General features: G+C 39.2%; 1 protein-coding gene across 3 annotated transcripts; it reads right to left on the bottom strand.

The window, feature by feature from the left end:
- Positions 1-1,398: 1,398 nt before the first annotated feature.
- LOC148040875 (2-hydroxy-palmitic acid dioxygenase MPO1-like) lies at positions 1,399-13,981 on the bottom strand. Of its 3 annotated transcripts, XM_087671941.1 has the most exons (6): positions 13,799-13,981; positions 3,695-3,770; positions 3,256-3,618; positions 3,072-3,134; positions 2,897-2,968; positions 1,399-2,733 (listed from the first exon to the last, which is right to left on the bottom strand). In XM_087671941.1, the coding sequence occupies exons 3-6, from the start codon at positions 3,604-3,606 to the stop codon at positions 2,614-2,616; spliced, it is 606 nt and encodes a 201-aa protein (XP_087528067.1). In that variant the 5' UTR covers positions 3,607-3,618; positions 3,695-3,770; positions 13,799-13,981; the 3' UTR covers positions 1,399-2,613. The 3 variants fall into 3 exon arrangements, with proteins under 3 accessions (XP_087528067.1, XP_087527987.1, XP_087527912.1); XM_087671861.1 differs by lacking the exon at positions 3,695-3,770 and having other exon boundaries at positions 1,401-2,733; positions 3,256-3,627; XM_087671786.1 differs by lacking the exon at positions 3,695-3,770 and having other exon boundaries at positions 1,412-2,733; positions 13,799-13,980.
- Between the last annotated feature and the right edge of the window lie 4,069 nt (positions 13,982-18,050).

Below are 18,050 nucleotides of genomic sequence, written 5' to 3' on the forward strand. Positions count from 1 at the left end.
TATTAATCTGGAATGTATAATTGTATTTCAATTTATGTATTATATATACATAATCATGGATACATGTTATTAATTATTATTTGAGAGAGAGAGAGAGAGAGAGAGAGAGAGAAGATGATGATGATGATGAAAAAGAATAAGAATAGGAAACATATATATCAATATAGTTTGTAGGTTGTCAAATTTATGTAATGTTGTAGGCTTAATGTGTTAAGATAATATGCATGCCATGATAGGCTTACTATGAATAACAATTACTGTTAAATGTGTTTGTCTTTGATAAACTTTGAAAAATGGTTATCAACTCAAATGTGAATAAAAATTATCGTTAAATATGTTGGTCTTTCAAAAACTTTGAGAAATGGTTATAAGAGTTCTTTGGGAATATAGCTTAGGCTTGATCCTACTAATGTTGGTCTTCCACTCCCTATATATCAACGAGTGCCACATCCCTATATATTACAATTTTTTGTATTCAACATTGTATTAGTTGAAGTTGCCAAATCTTTTAAAGTTCAGATTATGTTCCTTATATTACCCCCCCATGAACCTTCTCATCACATGTAACATGCTTTCGAACCCCAATGTGAAGCATAAAGAGACCAGTGGCGTGAAGTGCCAAATGAATGTTTAATGATTCTCAAATCCTTTCAATTGTTTTTCAAAATTAGCTATCTAGTTAGTTTTTCAAATCAATGTTAGTATCATTTGCAACCACTTACACCTTTTGTGTTTACTGACAACTAAGCAAAGTTATTCTCTAACTAGCCTCGCAACCAATCACAAAAGTGAGAACCATGGCTTATGAATCTAACAAGAATCGTAGACAATTTTCAAATGTTTGATGCTTATCTACAACCAAGTAGAGCTTCTCTTGCACCCAAAGATCAACGTCCCTTTTGCCCTCATTCCTCATTGAGCAAGCCTCATTTATGTCATGTAGTGGCTCACTTTAAATATTGTGCCATATCAATTGACTATAATGTGCTTTTTTGGGTGTTGTTCTTATTGTTCTCCATTGTGTTGTAATCCTTATCTTGTTAGTTCTCATCGTGGTGTTGTCAACCTCGGATATGTTAGACCATCTACTTCAATTTGTTCTTATTTGAAGTGACCAACCCAAGGTGTTAGTGTTAGCAATGGCTTAACATAACTAAGTATAGCAACAATATATGTTGTAGCATTCATTGGCACGAATTGGAAACATTCTTGGTCCTTGCAAGGAGCGTTCTTATCATTTTCTCCTATTTTTCCCTATGGGTTTTTCCTTTTCATAAATGGCCATGAGAAGAGGGGAATGGGAAATTCGACATGTTCTTTCCTGAGGCCTAGTATATCCTTCCCAATTGATGGTGATAGATTGCAACCATATCAATTGGTCGAATCAATTCCACACAAGTTTGTATAAGGAGTTGAGGATTTATGTTTAAGGTTGGTAACTCAAAATTTGTTCTATAACTGACCTTAACTATGACACAAAAGGACAGTAGACAAGAACCTGTGGAACTTAATCCAAACAAGTATTGCAATCAGCTTAAGGTCTTTGGGGAAGAGCCTAAGAGTCCATCTCAAGGGGGATGATGGCTACATCCTAATCACTCAATGGTCCATTTTGACAAAACAATATTTGCCATCTTGTTAGACTTGAGACTTGAAAATGAAACAAAAGTAACTCTTGGGAAGATATTGAATGCTTTGCATCTCCTAGCCTCTAGTTGTCTAGATTCATCTAATCCATGAGTTAAGACCTCTAGTCATCTAGTTCTACTTAATCCATGATTTGGTGGACCAAGACCTAGCAAAATCCCATCAGCACTAGCTTCTCATACACAACGCCTACATTCATTACCAGCAACACAAGGAGATCAACTCGAGGAAAGAGCTTTGCCTACCCCATATCATTGAAAGTTGCTCCACCATAATTCAAAGCCATGCATGCATTGGGGCAATGGCAAATGCCATTGATTGTGGTGGAATTGACCTCACCTCTGTAATCTCCTTCGCCACCATTCTAGTTGAATTCCAAACCAAGAACCTCGTTAGCCCACGCCAGGAAGGAGATGATAACTGCTAGCGATTGGGCGCTTTCTGCATGCAAGGCTTGCCCTGTGACATCGGCCCATTTTCGAAGGCTTTAAACAACTTCACACGTTAAAATTTACACCCCCAATTTGTTGGCCTAACAATCAAAAGTTGGCGCTCTCACATGGCCTAAGCTTGTTGCATTGCTCGCACTGGCAAGGAGATGGCGGTGTTTGCTTGCAACTCTTCCCCTTGCAAGGGGATTTCCATGCAATGATCCTGTTCTTGATTATGTCATTTGTGCCATGGCTGACATCTCATCATTTGACCCAAAGATGGACCCATAACGGTGTGTAAATGTCTTTCTTCTTTTATACATTGATGCATTATTAAAAAAACACCATGTCTTTATTCCATCTGATTGACAAGGGCATCGCACAACCACCTCTTTGAGTGTCTTATTGCTAATCCATTAGGCACACAAAGAACACACGGGCAGGAGCAGCTCATCGCTCTGTAGTTACAATCTTTAATGCAGAGACTCGTGCTTGTATGGAGAGATTAATACACCCTTCAACTGTTCAAAGTAACTCATGCTGCCTTTCGAGTGGCTTTCTTTGCCTTCCACTGAACAATGTTTGCCTGCACCCTGCTTTGAACACTCTTACGGAATCCAGGATAAGGCTCATAGTTGAACATAAATTGAAGTACCTGCATTAAGATTTTCCGGTCAACATACTAGCTGTCATACAAGACCACACAAAAAATTTGTCATATGGTAAACTTGTACTGAAACACACAACAGCTGCCGACATGAGAGAGACACCAGAAATTTGTTAAATGAAACAAGGTGTATTTGATTATGATTCCAAACCTCAAGTAGAACAAAAAAAGGAGCCATAACAAATGCTTGAAAAATATTGTCCAGAAGAGCAGGGCTCCGTCTCTGCATGCCGTATTTTCCAACATTAAAGAGCACTGCCTCAATAGAACTTAAGTAATTGCTTCTTTGAGAGAGAGAACCAAGTACAAACATGCTGGAAAATTACCTCAAAAACCCCATGTCCAATGAACTGGCCGGTCCAACAAATTGCTTGTGACACAAGCACTACCTGCAGTACCAAAAAGGTGCAGAAATGCTTAAACCAATAACTTGACAGAAGATCACCTCAATCAACCAATGGCACTCATCAAGTCCTTATCAATGAAAAGTTGGAGTACAAAGGAAATCACCTTCCATCCAAAAGCAAATCCCAATCTCTGAGCAAGCACATTACTCCCAATCCAGCAGACTAAGCAAAGCAAGGCTGCAAGAGACCCTGCTTTTTTATCTAATGAAGCATAAAATAGTGCATAGCTGGCTGCACCAAGGAAACTCCAATTGATCACCATATACTGTTGGAAAGGTAATACACCAGACGGCAATGGAAATGGGCAAAACGGAGGTGAAAATGCGAGGAGAAGGAGGACTGTGAAATAAATCGGCCAAACGAACAAGATATGAATCAGAACATTTATAGGATGAGCATGATAGGCCCCATAAAATGCGAAATGTTTCTCAATATCAATGAGTCCTTTTGCCATCTTCCTTTACACCTGCAATTTCTGCAAGTTGATTAGAATGTTACCCTCACACATTGAGAAGCTGTGTCTACTACATGTACAAAAATACCTATAAGAGAAGATTCAACACTAAGTAGACCAGACTCCACAGCACCATGGAAACTGTGCAATAGACAAGACTTGACCTGCAAAGGAAACAATGCAATAGACTGGACAAGACTCAATACTACAAACGGAACATTTCAATATATAATATATATCAGAAATCAGAAATCATCACTTTGCTGATATCAGTTAAATCAAAACAGCCCCTTACGTTAGCCTACTATACTAGAGTACAAATATGTTTTCGCTGTCAGTCAATAATGGGTCAGATAACTTCTTGCCATTGTGCTACCTGTACTTCTTCTTGACAGCTTAGCTCTTAATCTGAAGAAGGTATGTTTTGAAGTTGATTGCCTCATTTCTCAATTCTTCCCTTCCAATAAAACCGAAACGTAATTTCTTAGGGAAACCTTAGGTGAGGGTGTACAGCAAGGCATTATGAACTACACAAGTAATTGTAAAGAAAAGCTCAAAGCGCAGATAGAGAGACTGAAAGTGTACATCAAACAGAACGTGTGGGACTCAATATGTAGAATTCTCAGATGAATGAATAAATGAGTAATATGCTGAATATAGAAGGAGCCTCCAACCTCCATGTCTCAGAGACTGAGGATGAAGAGAGCTGAGAGTGGTGTCAGAGATGCTGCAAACAGCCCCAAGAGTGTGTCGTACTTGTGGCACATCCCAAAATACAGTCGCAGCAGCCCACCAGGCAGGATGATGATGTCAATGACAGCAAACAGAGCAAAATACAGTCCTCGACAGTCATTCAGATGGTATAATGCTGGGCTGCAGCTAAACACATGGGAGGCGACTGAAAATGCAGCTGTGATGATCCAGGATTCCAGGTGATGACATCAGCAGGTCTAATAGCAGGGTTGATAATGATGTCAGCTGGGCAGCCTGTCTAGGCAGTAAAGTGTACATCAAACAGAATGTGTGGGACTCAATATGTAGAATTCTCAGATGAATGAATAAATGAGTAATATGCTGAATATATAAGGAGCCTCCAACCTCCATGTCTCAGAGACTGAGGATGAAGAGAGGTGAGAGTGGTGTCAGAGATGCTGTGAACAGCCCCAAGAGTGTGTCATACTTGTGGCACATCCCAAGATGCAGTCGCAGCAGCCCACCAGGCAGGATGATGATGTCAATGACAGCAAACAGAGCAAAATACAGTCCTCGACAGTCATTTGGATGGCATAATGCTAGGCTGCAGCAAAACACATGGGAGGCGACTGAAAATGCAGCTGTGATGATCCAGGACTCCAGGTGATGACATCAACAGGTCTTATAGCAGGGTTGATAATGATGTCAGCTGGGCAGCCTGTCTAGGCAGTAAACAAAGCAAGTATAGACTCCAAAACACAAGCCGAAGCAGTTGGGTTCATGACGACAACAGGCAGCGGCTGTCACACTGATGGTGACAGTGGGCTGGTTTGACAGCTGGCAGCAGGTCCTCCATGATGGCACTATCATCCAACAGGCAGCAATAGGCTGAAATGATGGTGAATGAGGCTAGCAGTAGCTCTGGATGGGGTGTGGGCAGCAATATGAGGGTTGAAGGCTGTTGTGTGGAAGGAATCAAGGATAAGTGGATGCCATAAGTGACTCTATTTACATAGGATTTTGGTGCATTTGTCCAACTGTTCAAAATTAAGGCCATTTCTTTGTTGTATTCAGCAATTAATGCTTTTTGTAGCTGTTTTAAGCAGAGTAAAATAGGAATTAAAGCACTAATTAGTGCAAACCTAACACAAAAGACCCGAAGCAACATTGGCACTGCTGCTGCCATGAACATGTTCACAAGTGTAATCTAAATCACAGTTGCCCAAAAAGTATGATACTCAATGCCATGATAAGCATCCATACGCAACTGCATAACAACATACATAGTATCTAATCCTTGGACATCTGGACAGGCACTCGTAGCATTGGTCACGGTGGTTATGAAGTGACTTAGTGTGAATTGCACTAAGGACTCTTCGGGGCTAAGGCAACTGAGTCGTATCTATCGGAGTCAAGGCCCTGTTGTGCACATTATTGTGTGATCACCACTCTTGGCTCTTGGCTTGTAGGCTGATCTGCACTTTGACTGCAGCAATTTCTGTTTTCAGTCTCCTCTTTTTTCTCCATTGAGTGACCCATGGACTGGTAGGGAACTGCTGATTCCCCATCATCAAATCTGTGTTTTCAGGTTTTGACCCTATGCAGGCTGACTGTTTTGTGGTCTGAAAACTGTGCTTCTTTTCTTGTTTTGGCTACATTTTGGTCTGTTCATTCCTATGTTATCTCTCTGTGCAGAAAATGTTGTTTTCTGATCCGCTTTTTGATTCACTACAAAACTTTGCAGAGGGATCTTGTGTACTCAGTTTGTTGTATCTCCATAAACCACACTATTTATTGTGGATGCATTCTCTATGCGATTTCCTTACTTCTTAAGCTCTTGAAACTATTGTGGGTCTGAATTTTTGGCACGCATCTATCCCTCTCGATCCCTTGCCTCTGCTCACCTTCTCTATCTCTACCTCATCATGGCTCCTCCAATTACTAATACTATGATAACCAACACGCAAACATTGTTTGCTCAACTACCAATGTTGTGTTGGAGACTTGTTGTGTTTAGATTCAAATTTTGTGTCACGGGGACGTGAAATTTAATTAAGATATTAATCAAATGTGCAAGGTTGTTTAGCAGATGTGATGCATATGGCAATTATTTCATGGTAATAGGCCAAAGACTACGGCCCAAGAATGCGGTGGGTATCAAAGACAAAAGTTGTGATAAGTTATGCTAACTGGGTTTTGGTGGTCAGTTGGTGTCAATTTTGATCCTAGGACAATTATTTGGCCAATAAGTGTCAGTGGTGACACTAGGGACTAGCATTAATTAATTAATTAATATCAGTGAAGGGTCAACACAAGTTGGGGACCACTCCAAGTTGCAAATGGCCTAGTCAGTTTAATATGGATGGGCACATTTAATTTTGGGCACGGTCAAAAGGGCTGAAATTAATTATCATGATTATTTAATTCTGAAAATTAATAAATGGTTGGATAATGCTAAAAAATGGGTTTAGAAGGCTGCCACTTGGCAAAAAATGCCTATGCAAACTAAGAAAACGTTTTTGGGGATTGAATCTCAACCATTCAGTCAGTTAACAACTTGGGTGTGAGAGAGAGGGAGCTGTTGGTCCATTTTTTTATCAAAGAATAGCAATTTACTACAAAGAACAGCCATCTAAGGACTCAACAAGCAGGGGATAGCAAGGAGACACCTTCTAGGGGGCTAGCAACAGCATTGTTGGGATCACATGACAGCATTTTGGAGGTGCTTGGCAATAGGTGGCTGCATTAAATGCAAGCTAGAGTTGGCGCATTTAGGGTTTTCTCGCAAAGAAAATCAAATTTCTCTCTCATCTTGGCTTTCTCTCACCTTCTCCGACCCATTCCCACAAGATCTCAGCATTTCTCAACCATTTTAAACACATCTCAACCAAATTTGGTGGACAGCATAGGAATCTCTGTTGTAAACCCTAAATTTCTACAGAAATTAGGGTTTAGCAACCACCTTAAGACCCGTGCCGATAGGATAAGGCATCGTACACTAAAATCAACAACTGGAATTTATTGTATTGTCAAGGATTTCAAATGCCCATCCATCCATTGTAAATTTGGGGCAACATTTGGCCAGTTGGGGTCCAATTAAAGCAAGTCTTAGATAAAAATTAAGGGGTGAATTACCTACTGCTTTTGTTGGATTAGCAAGGGACCTTTGGATCAACCAAGGAGATCATGGAATCTTGGCTTAAAATATATACATTGGGAATTGAAGTTAAAGAAATACCGAAAGGGGTGCCAATTTTGAGGCCAACAGGGTGTCTACTATCCAACATTATTAAGGTAAATTGTGCATTTTAATTTATGTTTATTTGCTGATTATTGTAATTAAGTGTTTGATCAAGGAATTACCACCCTTTCCAAAAAGGAAGGTTGGTTTCATGGTTCCATTGCTGGGATACCACTCAATTCTTTGCTTTGGTAGACTTCAGGTACGTAATTGCAATCCAAAGCTTCGTACTAGTGCTGATTTTTGTTTATCGGCTGAGAAATTACAACAATATGTCTTCATACAGTGAGATGAAATCGAGTAGTGATGATGCCTCTCAGTATGGACACTCACATGGAGAAGAAGAAAATGCAATGCCTAATCTTGGACAAGTCTCAGACTATGGACAACAAGCTAAAAATGTTGTTGTTGGGCAAGATGCAGGGCCTCCAAGGAATAATGAGGCTAATGACCAGCAAAGTGAAAAGGAATTTAATGACCAGTTCAAAATTGGATAAGGATAGCAGCAAATCTCTTTGCTGAATTGAAAAAGGATCCTCAATTCATCCGATTTTTTAATGCTCTGAAAAAGGATAGCAAGGGCAAGAAGAAGTCATCTTCTACACCTTTGGGACAACAAGGTGCATCAAAGGTAATACCAAAGCCTTCACTTGAAGCTCCCAAAGATGCTAATGAAACAAAACAGTTGGTATCTACGGGGCAAGGAATGCAAATGCAAGTGTGTCATAGAAGTGCCATCCAATGGATTTTGGACAGTTGGGTATGCATGCTACGATGGGACAGCCAAGATACTTTGGTGGAAGCATGATTTTTCATGCTATGGGTGGACAGGGACTACATACGGGAATGTATGGCACAAATCCCTATGGTATACAGCAACCAATGCATGGTGTGCAAGGGCCAATGTATTTGGGTATGGCTGGAAATGTGCAAAACCCTATGTATGGCAGCATTGGTTTGATGCCTAGGGCACAAAGTAGCATGTTTGGTAATGCATATGCGTCCCCGAATGCTTATGGAGCTCAAGGAATGAGTGTTGGTCATGCAAATACTCCATTTGTATTGGTTTTGATGTAATTTCAACAAATGCACCCTTTTTGCAGCAGCCAGCCTATTACAACTTGACATCCAAGGGGCAACAAAAGACTATGATGAGGGTGGACAAGTAGTGAAGTTTAAATCCTTCAATGGTACACTGCTAATCGGATAATGGATCGCATCTTTACGCCACATAAAAGATTTGTAAAACACTTTATTTAATGACATGATTGTCTATTCAAAGAATGAGACAAAGCACAGAAGACACTTGGATATTGTGTTCAATGAACTGTGTAAGCATAAGACAAGAAAAGTTAATTATTTTTGCATGAAATTTACTTTTTGGAGATGGAGGGATGTACGTCTTTTACAACTCCTATGGCCCCAATTGGAAGGCTACAGCTGATTCCGATTCTCCTTTGGCGAATGCTACCCATTATAGGCAGTTGGTCTGCTCCTTGATCTGGCTTCTTAATACTCGTGTTGACTTATATTATGTTATAGATGTACTCGTTGGGTTCATTAGCAGGCTGCTCAGAGGATTTTGTGATTCCTACAGGGGACTCCTAACATTGGGATCTATTATCCCACTGCTACAAGTGCTCTAGCCTTGGTACTTATAGGATGGAGTGATTCCAATTGGGCTGGTGATGTAGATTATCAGAGGTCCACAACAAGTTATTGATTTACCTTGGTGCTAGTGCTATTTCATGGAGCAGCAAGAAGCAACCCACAATTGCCCTCTCTTCGACTGAGGCAAAGTAGCGGGCAGCATCTTCTACTACATGTGAGATAGTGTGGCTTCACAGGCTCCTAGAGGAGCTTGGCTGCCCAAAAAAAGGTCCTATTGTTCTACAGTGCGACAATGAGAGTTGCATTGCCTTAGCCAAGAATCTTGTGTTTCGTGCTCGAACGAAGCATATTGAGATCCAGTATCATTTCATTCAGGAGAAGATTCTAGATGCGACCATTTCCCTAGTCTATTGCAAGACAAAGGACAATCTTGCCGATTTGTTTACCAAGGCGCTTCCTCAAGCTTTACTTTGACAGCACTCCAGATCCCTTAGCCTTTTGCTATGTCTAGATTCTGAGAGGCGATGTTAGAGATTGGCGTTTCCTAGCCACGCAATTTCAGATCTGAGAAGTTTCTCTGTAGTTGTACCAGGTAGTCCACATGGCAATCAGTCTGTACAACAAAGGCGGCAGGGAACACAGGTGCCACATGGCAAAGTCGGCTAGTTTTGCTACAATCAATCAATGCACATCGGACACCTGCATTATTTATAGCATTATTTCTTGGCCTATCTATTGGCCCTGATTTCTGCACTCTCACATAGTTGCTCTCTCAAATTTCAGACCGTAGACCGTGGAGACTATCCTCGGGGCTGACGGAGACTAAGATCATCGAGGCAAAGACATACGCAAACATTCTCTCTGCATCTGTGTATATTTCTGCATCCTTATACAGCATTCTACATTGCAGATTTTCTGCATTTCACTGTCTCTTTCTCCCTCTCTTTCCTCTCCGTTCACTCTTTGTCTTGGTCATTCGCTTCGACATTGCTTCACTCTGAGAGTCTGGAGTATTGCTTGATGCTCAAAGGGAAGGTATAACTTCCACTCCTCCAATTGTGGACAGCTCTAATACATACTAGATCTCAAATGTATTCAGCATGCATCCAAGGTACTATGCTAACAGTATGTCTACCATGGGGTCACTCCTCAATGTACTAGTCACTGTGAGATGTATGCAAGTGAGTATGGTTGTTACTGATGCTTTGAGACTATACTTTTGTATCAATTTGGGATCAATTCATGATCAATTGGGCATGAGATTTTGCCTCAACTTTGAGATCAAATTCTGATCAATTTCAATTCAGTTTTTGATCAGTTTGAGAACCGTTTACAGTCACTTTGGGATCAGTTCTGCATCAGTTTTTGCATCAATTGCTAATCAATTTTTTCAATGAATATGTGATCAGTTTGGGATCACATTTATAGCAGTTTGTGATCAATTCTTAGATCAGTAAATGATCACTTTATACTCAGTTTTCAATGGCTTATAGCTGGTTCCATGGAAAGTAACATGTTACTAGATGCCATTGATAGTTTCAGCCATGGTTTATGCTAAAAAAATATATACTTTACTATGGTTGTGAAGTTAGAACAATTGAGAAACATGAGTTATGGATACATCCAATGGGTTTCTAGCAATAGTTTTGGACTGTTTGTCAAATTTATATCATGTTTATGCTCGTTGGAAATTTTCAGCAGGGTTGGGGCATACGGCATGGTTAGACAACCGTGGCCAATATTGTGGCTATGATTCTTATGCAAATTCTAGTGTAGTATGCTTTTCCTTTTGCATAATGCAATGCAATCAAAGACGATTGCAGGGATTTCAAGGGGGAGCTTTGTCACGGAGACATGAAATTTTGAGATGCTCCAATCTTGCCAATAACATTTGATTAAGATATTAATAAAATGTGCAAGATTGTTTAGCACGTGATGCACATGGCAGTTATTTCATGGTAATAGGCCAAAGACCTCGAGGATGCAATGAAGGCAAAAGTTGTGATAAGTTATGCCAATTAGGTTTTGGTGGTCAGTTGGTGTCAATTTTGACCCTAGGACTATTGTTTGGCCAATAAGTCTTAGTGGTGCACTAGAGACTAGCATTAGTTAATTAATTAATGACAGTCTAAGGGTCAACTGAGGTTGGGGACTACTCTAGATTGCAAATGGCATAGCCCATTTAATAATGGATGGGCACATTTAATTTTGGGCATGGTCAAAAGGGCCTAAATTAATTTTCAATATTATTTAATTTTGAAAATTAATAAATAGCTAGATAATGAAAAATGGGTTTAGAAGGCTGCCACTCGGTAAAACTACCCATGCAAACGAAGGAAAACGTTTTTAGGGGTTGGGTCTCAACCATTATATCAATTTACAACCTACGAGAGAGAGAGAAAGGGGACCATTGGTCCATTGTTTTATTAAAGAATAGCAATTTGATGTAGAAGACAATCATCTGGCGCCTCAACAGGCATGGGATAGCAAGGAGATACCTTCGAAGGATTGGCAACAGCATTGTTGATCAAGTGACAGCATTTTGGAAGTGCCTGGCAGTAGGTGACTGCATTAAATATAGGCTAGAGCAAGCAGTAGGCAAATTTTAGGGTTTTCTCACAAAGAAAACCAAATTTCCCTCTAATCTCGGCTTATAATATATCCATTGGCAATTGAAGTTAAAGAAATACCAAAAGGGGCATCAGTTTTGGGGCCAACAAGGTATCTACTGTCCAAGATTATTAAGGTAATTTGTGCATTTCAATTTATGTTTATTTGTTAATTGTTGTAATTAAGTGCTTGATCAAAGAATCACTACCCTTTCCAAGAAGGAAGGCTCATTTCATTTTGTGAGGATGTTTTCTCTTGGTACTTCACATGTTCCAGTTTCAGAGAGAGGTGACATGCAAACGAAAAAGAAGTCTCAATGCTAGTATTGTAGCAAGAAGGGACATCTTCGTCAGGACTACAACTTTACAGAAGGAGGAGAAGCAAACATAGCAAAAGGGTGACAACTCTATCAATAAGTCCTCATCATCTATAAATTCAGGTTGTGGCTCTAGCTATGCGGCTTCAGCAATGGCTACAGGGGCCTCCCTTCCAACTCACTAGTACAGGTGATGCAAGTCATCCCTCACAACTCTCCAATGCCAAAGAGGGAGTGTGAACAGGCAATGATGCCATCGAGATTCATGATGAGCTGTTTGACAAAGAGTGGAATTAGTCCGAGTTCACATGGGGGACACACTTTGGTGGTCTAGCAAGAGGATTTGTCGATCCATGTGTGAATCTGTGCATGTCCCAATGGGTTGGGCACATTTATACCTAGTGTTGATGTGGTCACCTATTTTTTGCACTTGTTGTATGGCTGACTAATCATTATTTTGCTGGATGACTTTATTATTTTGATGCTAGATTGCTAGCCAACTTGATCATACTGAGGGCCTATTTATAGGCCAACTGCTCCCTCCTCTGTATATTGCTTTGCATACTTCTATAGCAGGCTCCATTGGAGAGAGGGAGCCGGTGCCAGAGCCCGTACAGCCACTGACTCATTGTTGTTTCTGTACTAGATTCCATTTCCTAAGTATTTGTTCTGTAAGTTCTCTTTGCAGTGTTCTTCTCTTTTCGTGGTGTTTCTCTTTTCTATTCTCTCGTGTTGTGCAGTTCATGACAGCAGATTTACACGCTTCCATCGCTGCACTCACTTCTACACACATGTTGGCTATTCTCTACAGCCATTCAACTGAAGAGAGGAGAGAAAGAGAGAGAAACAAGTGTAGAAATGTGTCCTTCAGCAAGGCTGACATGTTCCCTGTGAATCGTATGTTTGTGACAGCAAGGCAATGCTTTCTCACTTCTAGCTGAAATGGCATATTGCAACGATTCTAATGTATGGTTGACTGAGGAATGGGAGAGCTCTGACTAATCTACCAATTTTTCGTTTATCTTCAACCAATCCTGAACAGAGATGGGAATCTGGCCCATGTTCCAAAACGAGTCACACACCCCCAATTGTCCACACCAACTATGTTTATCCTCTCGCACGATGTGAGGAGTCTCCTCATTGGCAAAAGCGTTAATGAAGTCCCTGAATGACCCAGTATGACGATGCTTGCAAGACGCAACAGGTGATCGCTTAGCAGATTAGAGGAGGTGCAATGGCCATTTACCCTTTCACATCAGAGAAACCCACTTCTAGTTTCAGAGCCTGACAGGTCTTACAAATCATTTTTCGAACATGAAGCATGGGGGCACTTAGAAAAACCCACTTCTAGTTTCAGAGCCTGATAGGTTTTACAGATCATTTTTCGGACATAAAACATGAAATTCATAAATAATTATGTTTCTGCCTTACTAACAAGGCTAATGAGCTTTTCAGTGAAATATGCACAGAGTGGGATCACTATTTCAGCATGAAAGCTTCAGCATACTCCCGAATCACAGTCGTGATAATGCTCCAGGACAAACCTTCATTGATTGCGTTTTAGGGAAACAGAGATTAAAAATTCGCAAATTCGATAGGAGATCAGTTTTCTAGAGCAAATGCACATTCGATACAAGATGAATTTCATAAATCAAAAGATTAAAAACATTAGCGTCTGCAGCAGAATAAGAAGGCAGCAACAAGACTTGCAGAAGGCAAACCTGTTTATTTCCGTGTGGCAGGAGCTCTAGACTGTGCTTAATACTGAAGATTGATGGGCAAGAAGTCTGACAGTAGCTCCTTTAAGGATGGAAAATCATTATATATAGACAGGAAATTTCCTGTCTATTTTTTCAAGACAATTACCACATAAGTACATCTTCTTTAGGTTTGGTTGTGATGATCAAGCAGCCTGTACATTTTGTACTAAAGTTGACATGTTTGAATTTAATTGCACTTTTTGAGCTTGAACTTAGCCCACTTTTCACAAGACTTGTGAAGTTATTTGGGCCTTGGGTACCTTCCTAGCTTTTCTTTTCTCTTCATTTAGGTAGCAAAGAGTGGACTTTCGCACATTCTTTAACAAGACTTGTGAAGTTGCTTGGGCCTTGGGTACCTGCCTAGCTTTTCTTTTCTCTTCATTTAGGTAGCAAAGAGTGGACTTTCGCACATTCTTCAATAAAAAGACGTTTCTGGTAGTGCATTCAAAGACTTTTCACATGGTAACTTAGAGCCAAGTTTGTTTTCGTTGCACAAGTTCTCAAAGTCAAGTTCAATAGCATGTGGTTGGTTTACCTGACCATTCTTCACTTTGAGTCAAAACTTTAGGGAGTTTATGGAGTAACCCTCTACAAATGGCGGTACTCAATGGACTTGTTGAAGTCCAAAGACTTGACAATCGTTCATTGGTAGAAATCATGCTCTCTCTCTCTCTCTCTCTCTCTCTATATATATATATATGTGTGTGTGTGTGTGTGTGTGTGTGTGTGTGTGTGTGTGTGTGTGTGTGTGTGTGTGTGTGTGTGTGTAAAGTATTATTGGCACATGCATGATTAGAGGACCTTAACAATTTTTAAATTATGACATCGATGAAGGCCAAAGGCAACAATTCAATTGAGAAGAACTTTCAAGTGCTTAGTTGAATTCTATTACTACTTAACACACGCCTCAAAACTATGTTTTTTGTCCACACAAAGGGGAGTGCTAGTTCGAACTTGTTACAAAATGGCCAAATCAATGTCTTGCCTTTCTTATTAACTTTGTGTGTGATAGCAACAACAAAGCAAAGTCATCATTAACTTTTCCACTTTTACAAGATTTCCTAACCCATCGGTCACTAGTCCTACCTAGTTTTACCGAATACAAAATCAATCTGTTACCTTTATTTTCTAGCAAGGTATCCATAACACTATCTTCTAAGAGATGCACCAATAAAAGTTGGTCAGTTTGCACCTTGACCTTACAAAGGCATTTGTTAGGTGAACCATTTTTGTTCTTTCAAAAAGTGTCATTAGTACAAGATAACCTACTACTTGGACTTACATATTGTTGAGAACTTTATATAGCTTTATAATTGTTCAACTTGCTATGGCATAGTGGGACAAACAATGACTTCCAACTACGTGCATTTCTAGGCTTGAGATGGTCTATTGTGTTGACTTTTTTGTATCATGGTTTCCCACTATTAACATTGCCTAGAATTTTGCTTCAATGTACAATACTTCTAGATCTTTGCACTTCCTTACTTCATTTAAGCTTTGTAAACCCAACAATCATTTTATTGGTTTCACTTTATTCATGGTTCATATTTAAACTTAGCTTTCTACAAGGTTTTTGTTGTTGGGCTATACTTTTGCCTTTGGGGTCGAGCTTACAATCTTTTCATAGGGAGGTATTTGATTCACTTGAATTTTATCATTCACATCCTCAACATTTTGCAATTTCTAGATTCCAATTTCACCGTACGTTTTGATTGTTTTAGTTCCCTAAAAATGCAAAAGGCTTTTGCCCAAGTCTAGTGGTCATGGACCATTAAGAAAGGGATAATGTTAAGGAGGAGTCATATGTCTCACTCATTCATGGAGTGTAAATGATTCCAAAGTGCACCTAATGCATTGCATTTATGAATAACTAGACCACTCAAAAATTAGCCTGTGTGTGTGTGTGTGTGCGGGGGGCTACTTTTTCTTGAAAGTCTAGAGTGATCTATCTTCACTAATATGCAACTCCTTAGCTATGTGCATGGAGAGAAAGACAGATGATGGTGAAGACATGCTAAAGGATAGCACCATGCCCAAGAGTTCAAATTTGGGTGGTTACATGAGGACCAATTTTGACTACTACATAGACCAAGTTAAAGCCAAGCATTTGATGCTTAAGTCATGATCCAAGCTATGCAATTAACATGTAGATAATATGTTATGTTATTCTCTGAGGCAAGCTCTACTCTCACAAGTTAGTTGGCTATTAATCCCTTTCTTACACAAGGCTAAAGGCACCTTTGTATTCACACCAATAGGGAAAATAATTCATATACAAAATGGTATACAACTAGACACTTTGACTTAAGGATGCAACCATACATCTATCCATCTTATCTTCCATTATAAGGTAGAGAATATCTCATTCCATATCTAAAACCAATTGCTAATACCCAAGAGACATGTTGATCTTGCAATGACCTTATTACATTTGCAAGACATCCTCCCAAGTGAGATCACTCCAATCTTATTTAAATAAGTTAGCTTAAGGTTGATGTCCACCAACCCCTCACTACAAAATTTCACCAATCCTAAACCTCCTAAACTTTTAAGAGATATCAAAGGACCAAACTTCTAAAAACCTACTCTAACTATCCTCAATTTGCCTTTTTAAAGGGGAAAATCATAGAATTGAAGATCATGATTGGAGTCCAAATTGATTTGACTACCATATGTCTATTTGCAAGGCACAACTAGTCTTTACTTTATCTTTGATCCAAAAGCCAATAAAATCTCTCTACTTCATCCATAACTCTCAAGGCCCAAAGGGATCCTAAATACCTAAAAGCACTTCCCTTCTTGATCATTCTAGAACCCAAGTTATCATCACACCTTAGCCCATCATCTCAAACAAGGGGGAGTACCTCTACATGATCCTTATCCATATGCGACCTAATAGGGCTCTCCTCATCATGAGCTCCTCACAAGCAATCATGTTCAAATTTTTGTTTACAAACATTTGGTAGCAAAAGACTTATCCATCAAGAAGAGGCAATCTCCATATCTAGTCTTGTAATTAATGTTATCAAGGCAAAGCTTGAGTAGTAACAATGGTAAAAGAAAGGAAGCTTTAGGAAAACCTTGCCTTATGGATATATTCAAAACAAAAACCCTCAATATTATGTCCTTTGATGTGAATACTAGCTAAATGGGCAAAGGGCAAGGGAGCTTTAGGACAACCTTGCCTTATAGGTCTATTAAAAACAAAAAACTTGAGGACTATGTCATTTATGATAATAATAGCTAAACTTTTAGAGAAAAAAATATATTATCATCATATAGAATATTACACTAAATCACATTTTCCAACACCTCGATAATAAAACCCCATTAATTTAATCATATGCTCTTTCAAGATGCATAAGAAAAGGTCAATCACTAATATCCATTGAAGATCTATCCCAAAAATAGAAAATTTAGAATAGTGTCATGAATCCGCTTGTCATGAATAAAAGTATATTACACTAATTCGTAAGGCCAATTGTGTGATCATTAGCTTATAATGGTATTTAGCATAGTCAAAGGCCTAAAATAATTAGGTTGTCTCATTTCAATACTCTTTGGGATTGGCTTGATAAGTCATTGGTTAACATAGTAGGGCATCTCACCATCAAGTCTGAAACGAGTGATCAAATGACACATGTCGTTTCCACATACATCCCAAATTATCTTTAAAAAATTTATTGATATTCAGGGTGATTAGCCTTGCCCTACTTCATATGTTTCAGCATTGTTTATTTTGTCCAATCTAAAGGGCGATGAGGCAATAAAGATATATCAACACCGATATAGACTTCAGTGTGTTCTAGGAAAGCATCAAAATTCCTCTCATATTCCCATGACTTACCAATACATGTACTTGTTGTTAATTACGATTGTAGAGAATGAAAAAGTCTAATTCAAAATTCTAGAATTTATGTTTGGAAGAAGGGATTTTTTTTTTAGCTTCATCATATTAGTTTAATCACTTGTAATTTATTCCATACTGCCAATATCATTTTTGTTAATATTTGGTGAGAGTTGGACTCACTTTTCTGCAAATTGAAATATTTTTCAAAGATGGATTTGTCAATACAAAAAGGATATAAGGCTTATAGATGTGCATTCTATTCACTTTTAGCCTAGACTAATTAACCTAAGGTGGAAGCATTAATTAAGAGAAGGACTAATAAGCCATAGGAGTAGGTAGGATGCCCAACTTGGATGGAAACCC

Source organism: Lygodium microphyllum, chromosome 1 (assembly GCF_053477565.2).
Source record: "Lygodium microphyllum isolate KBCC chromosome 1, Lygodium_microphyllum_v1.1.10, whole genome shotgun sequence".
NCBI classification, from domain to species: Eukaryota; Viridiplantae; Streptophyta; class Polypodiopsida; order Schizaeales; family Lygodiaceae; genus Lygodium; species Lygodium microphyllum.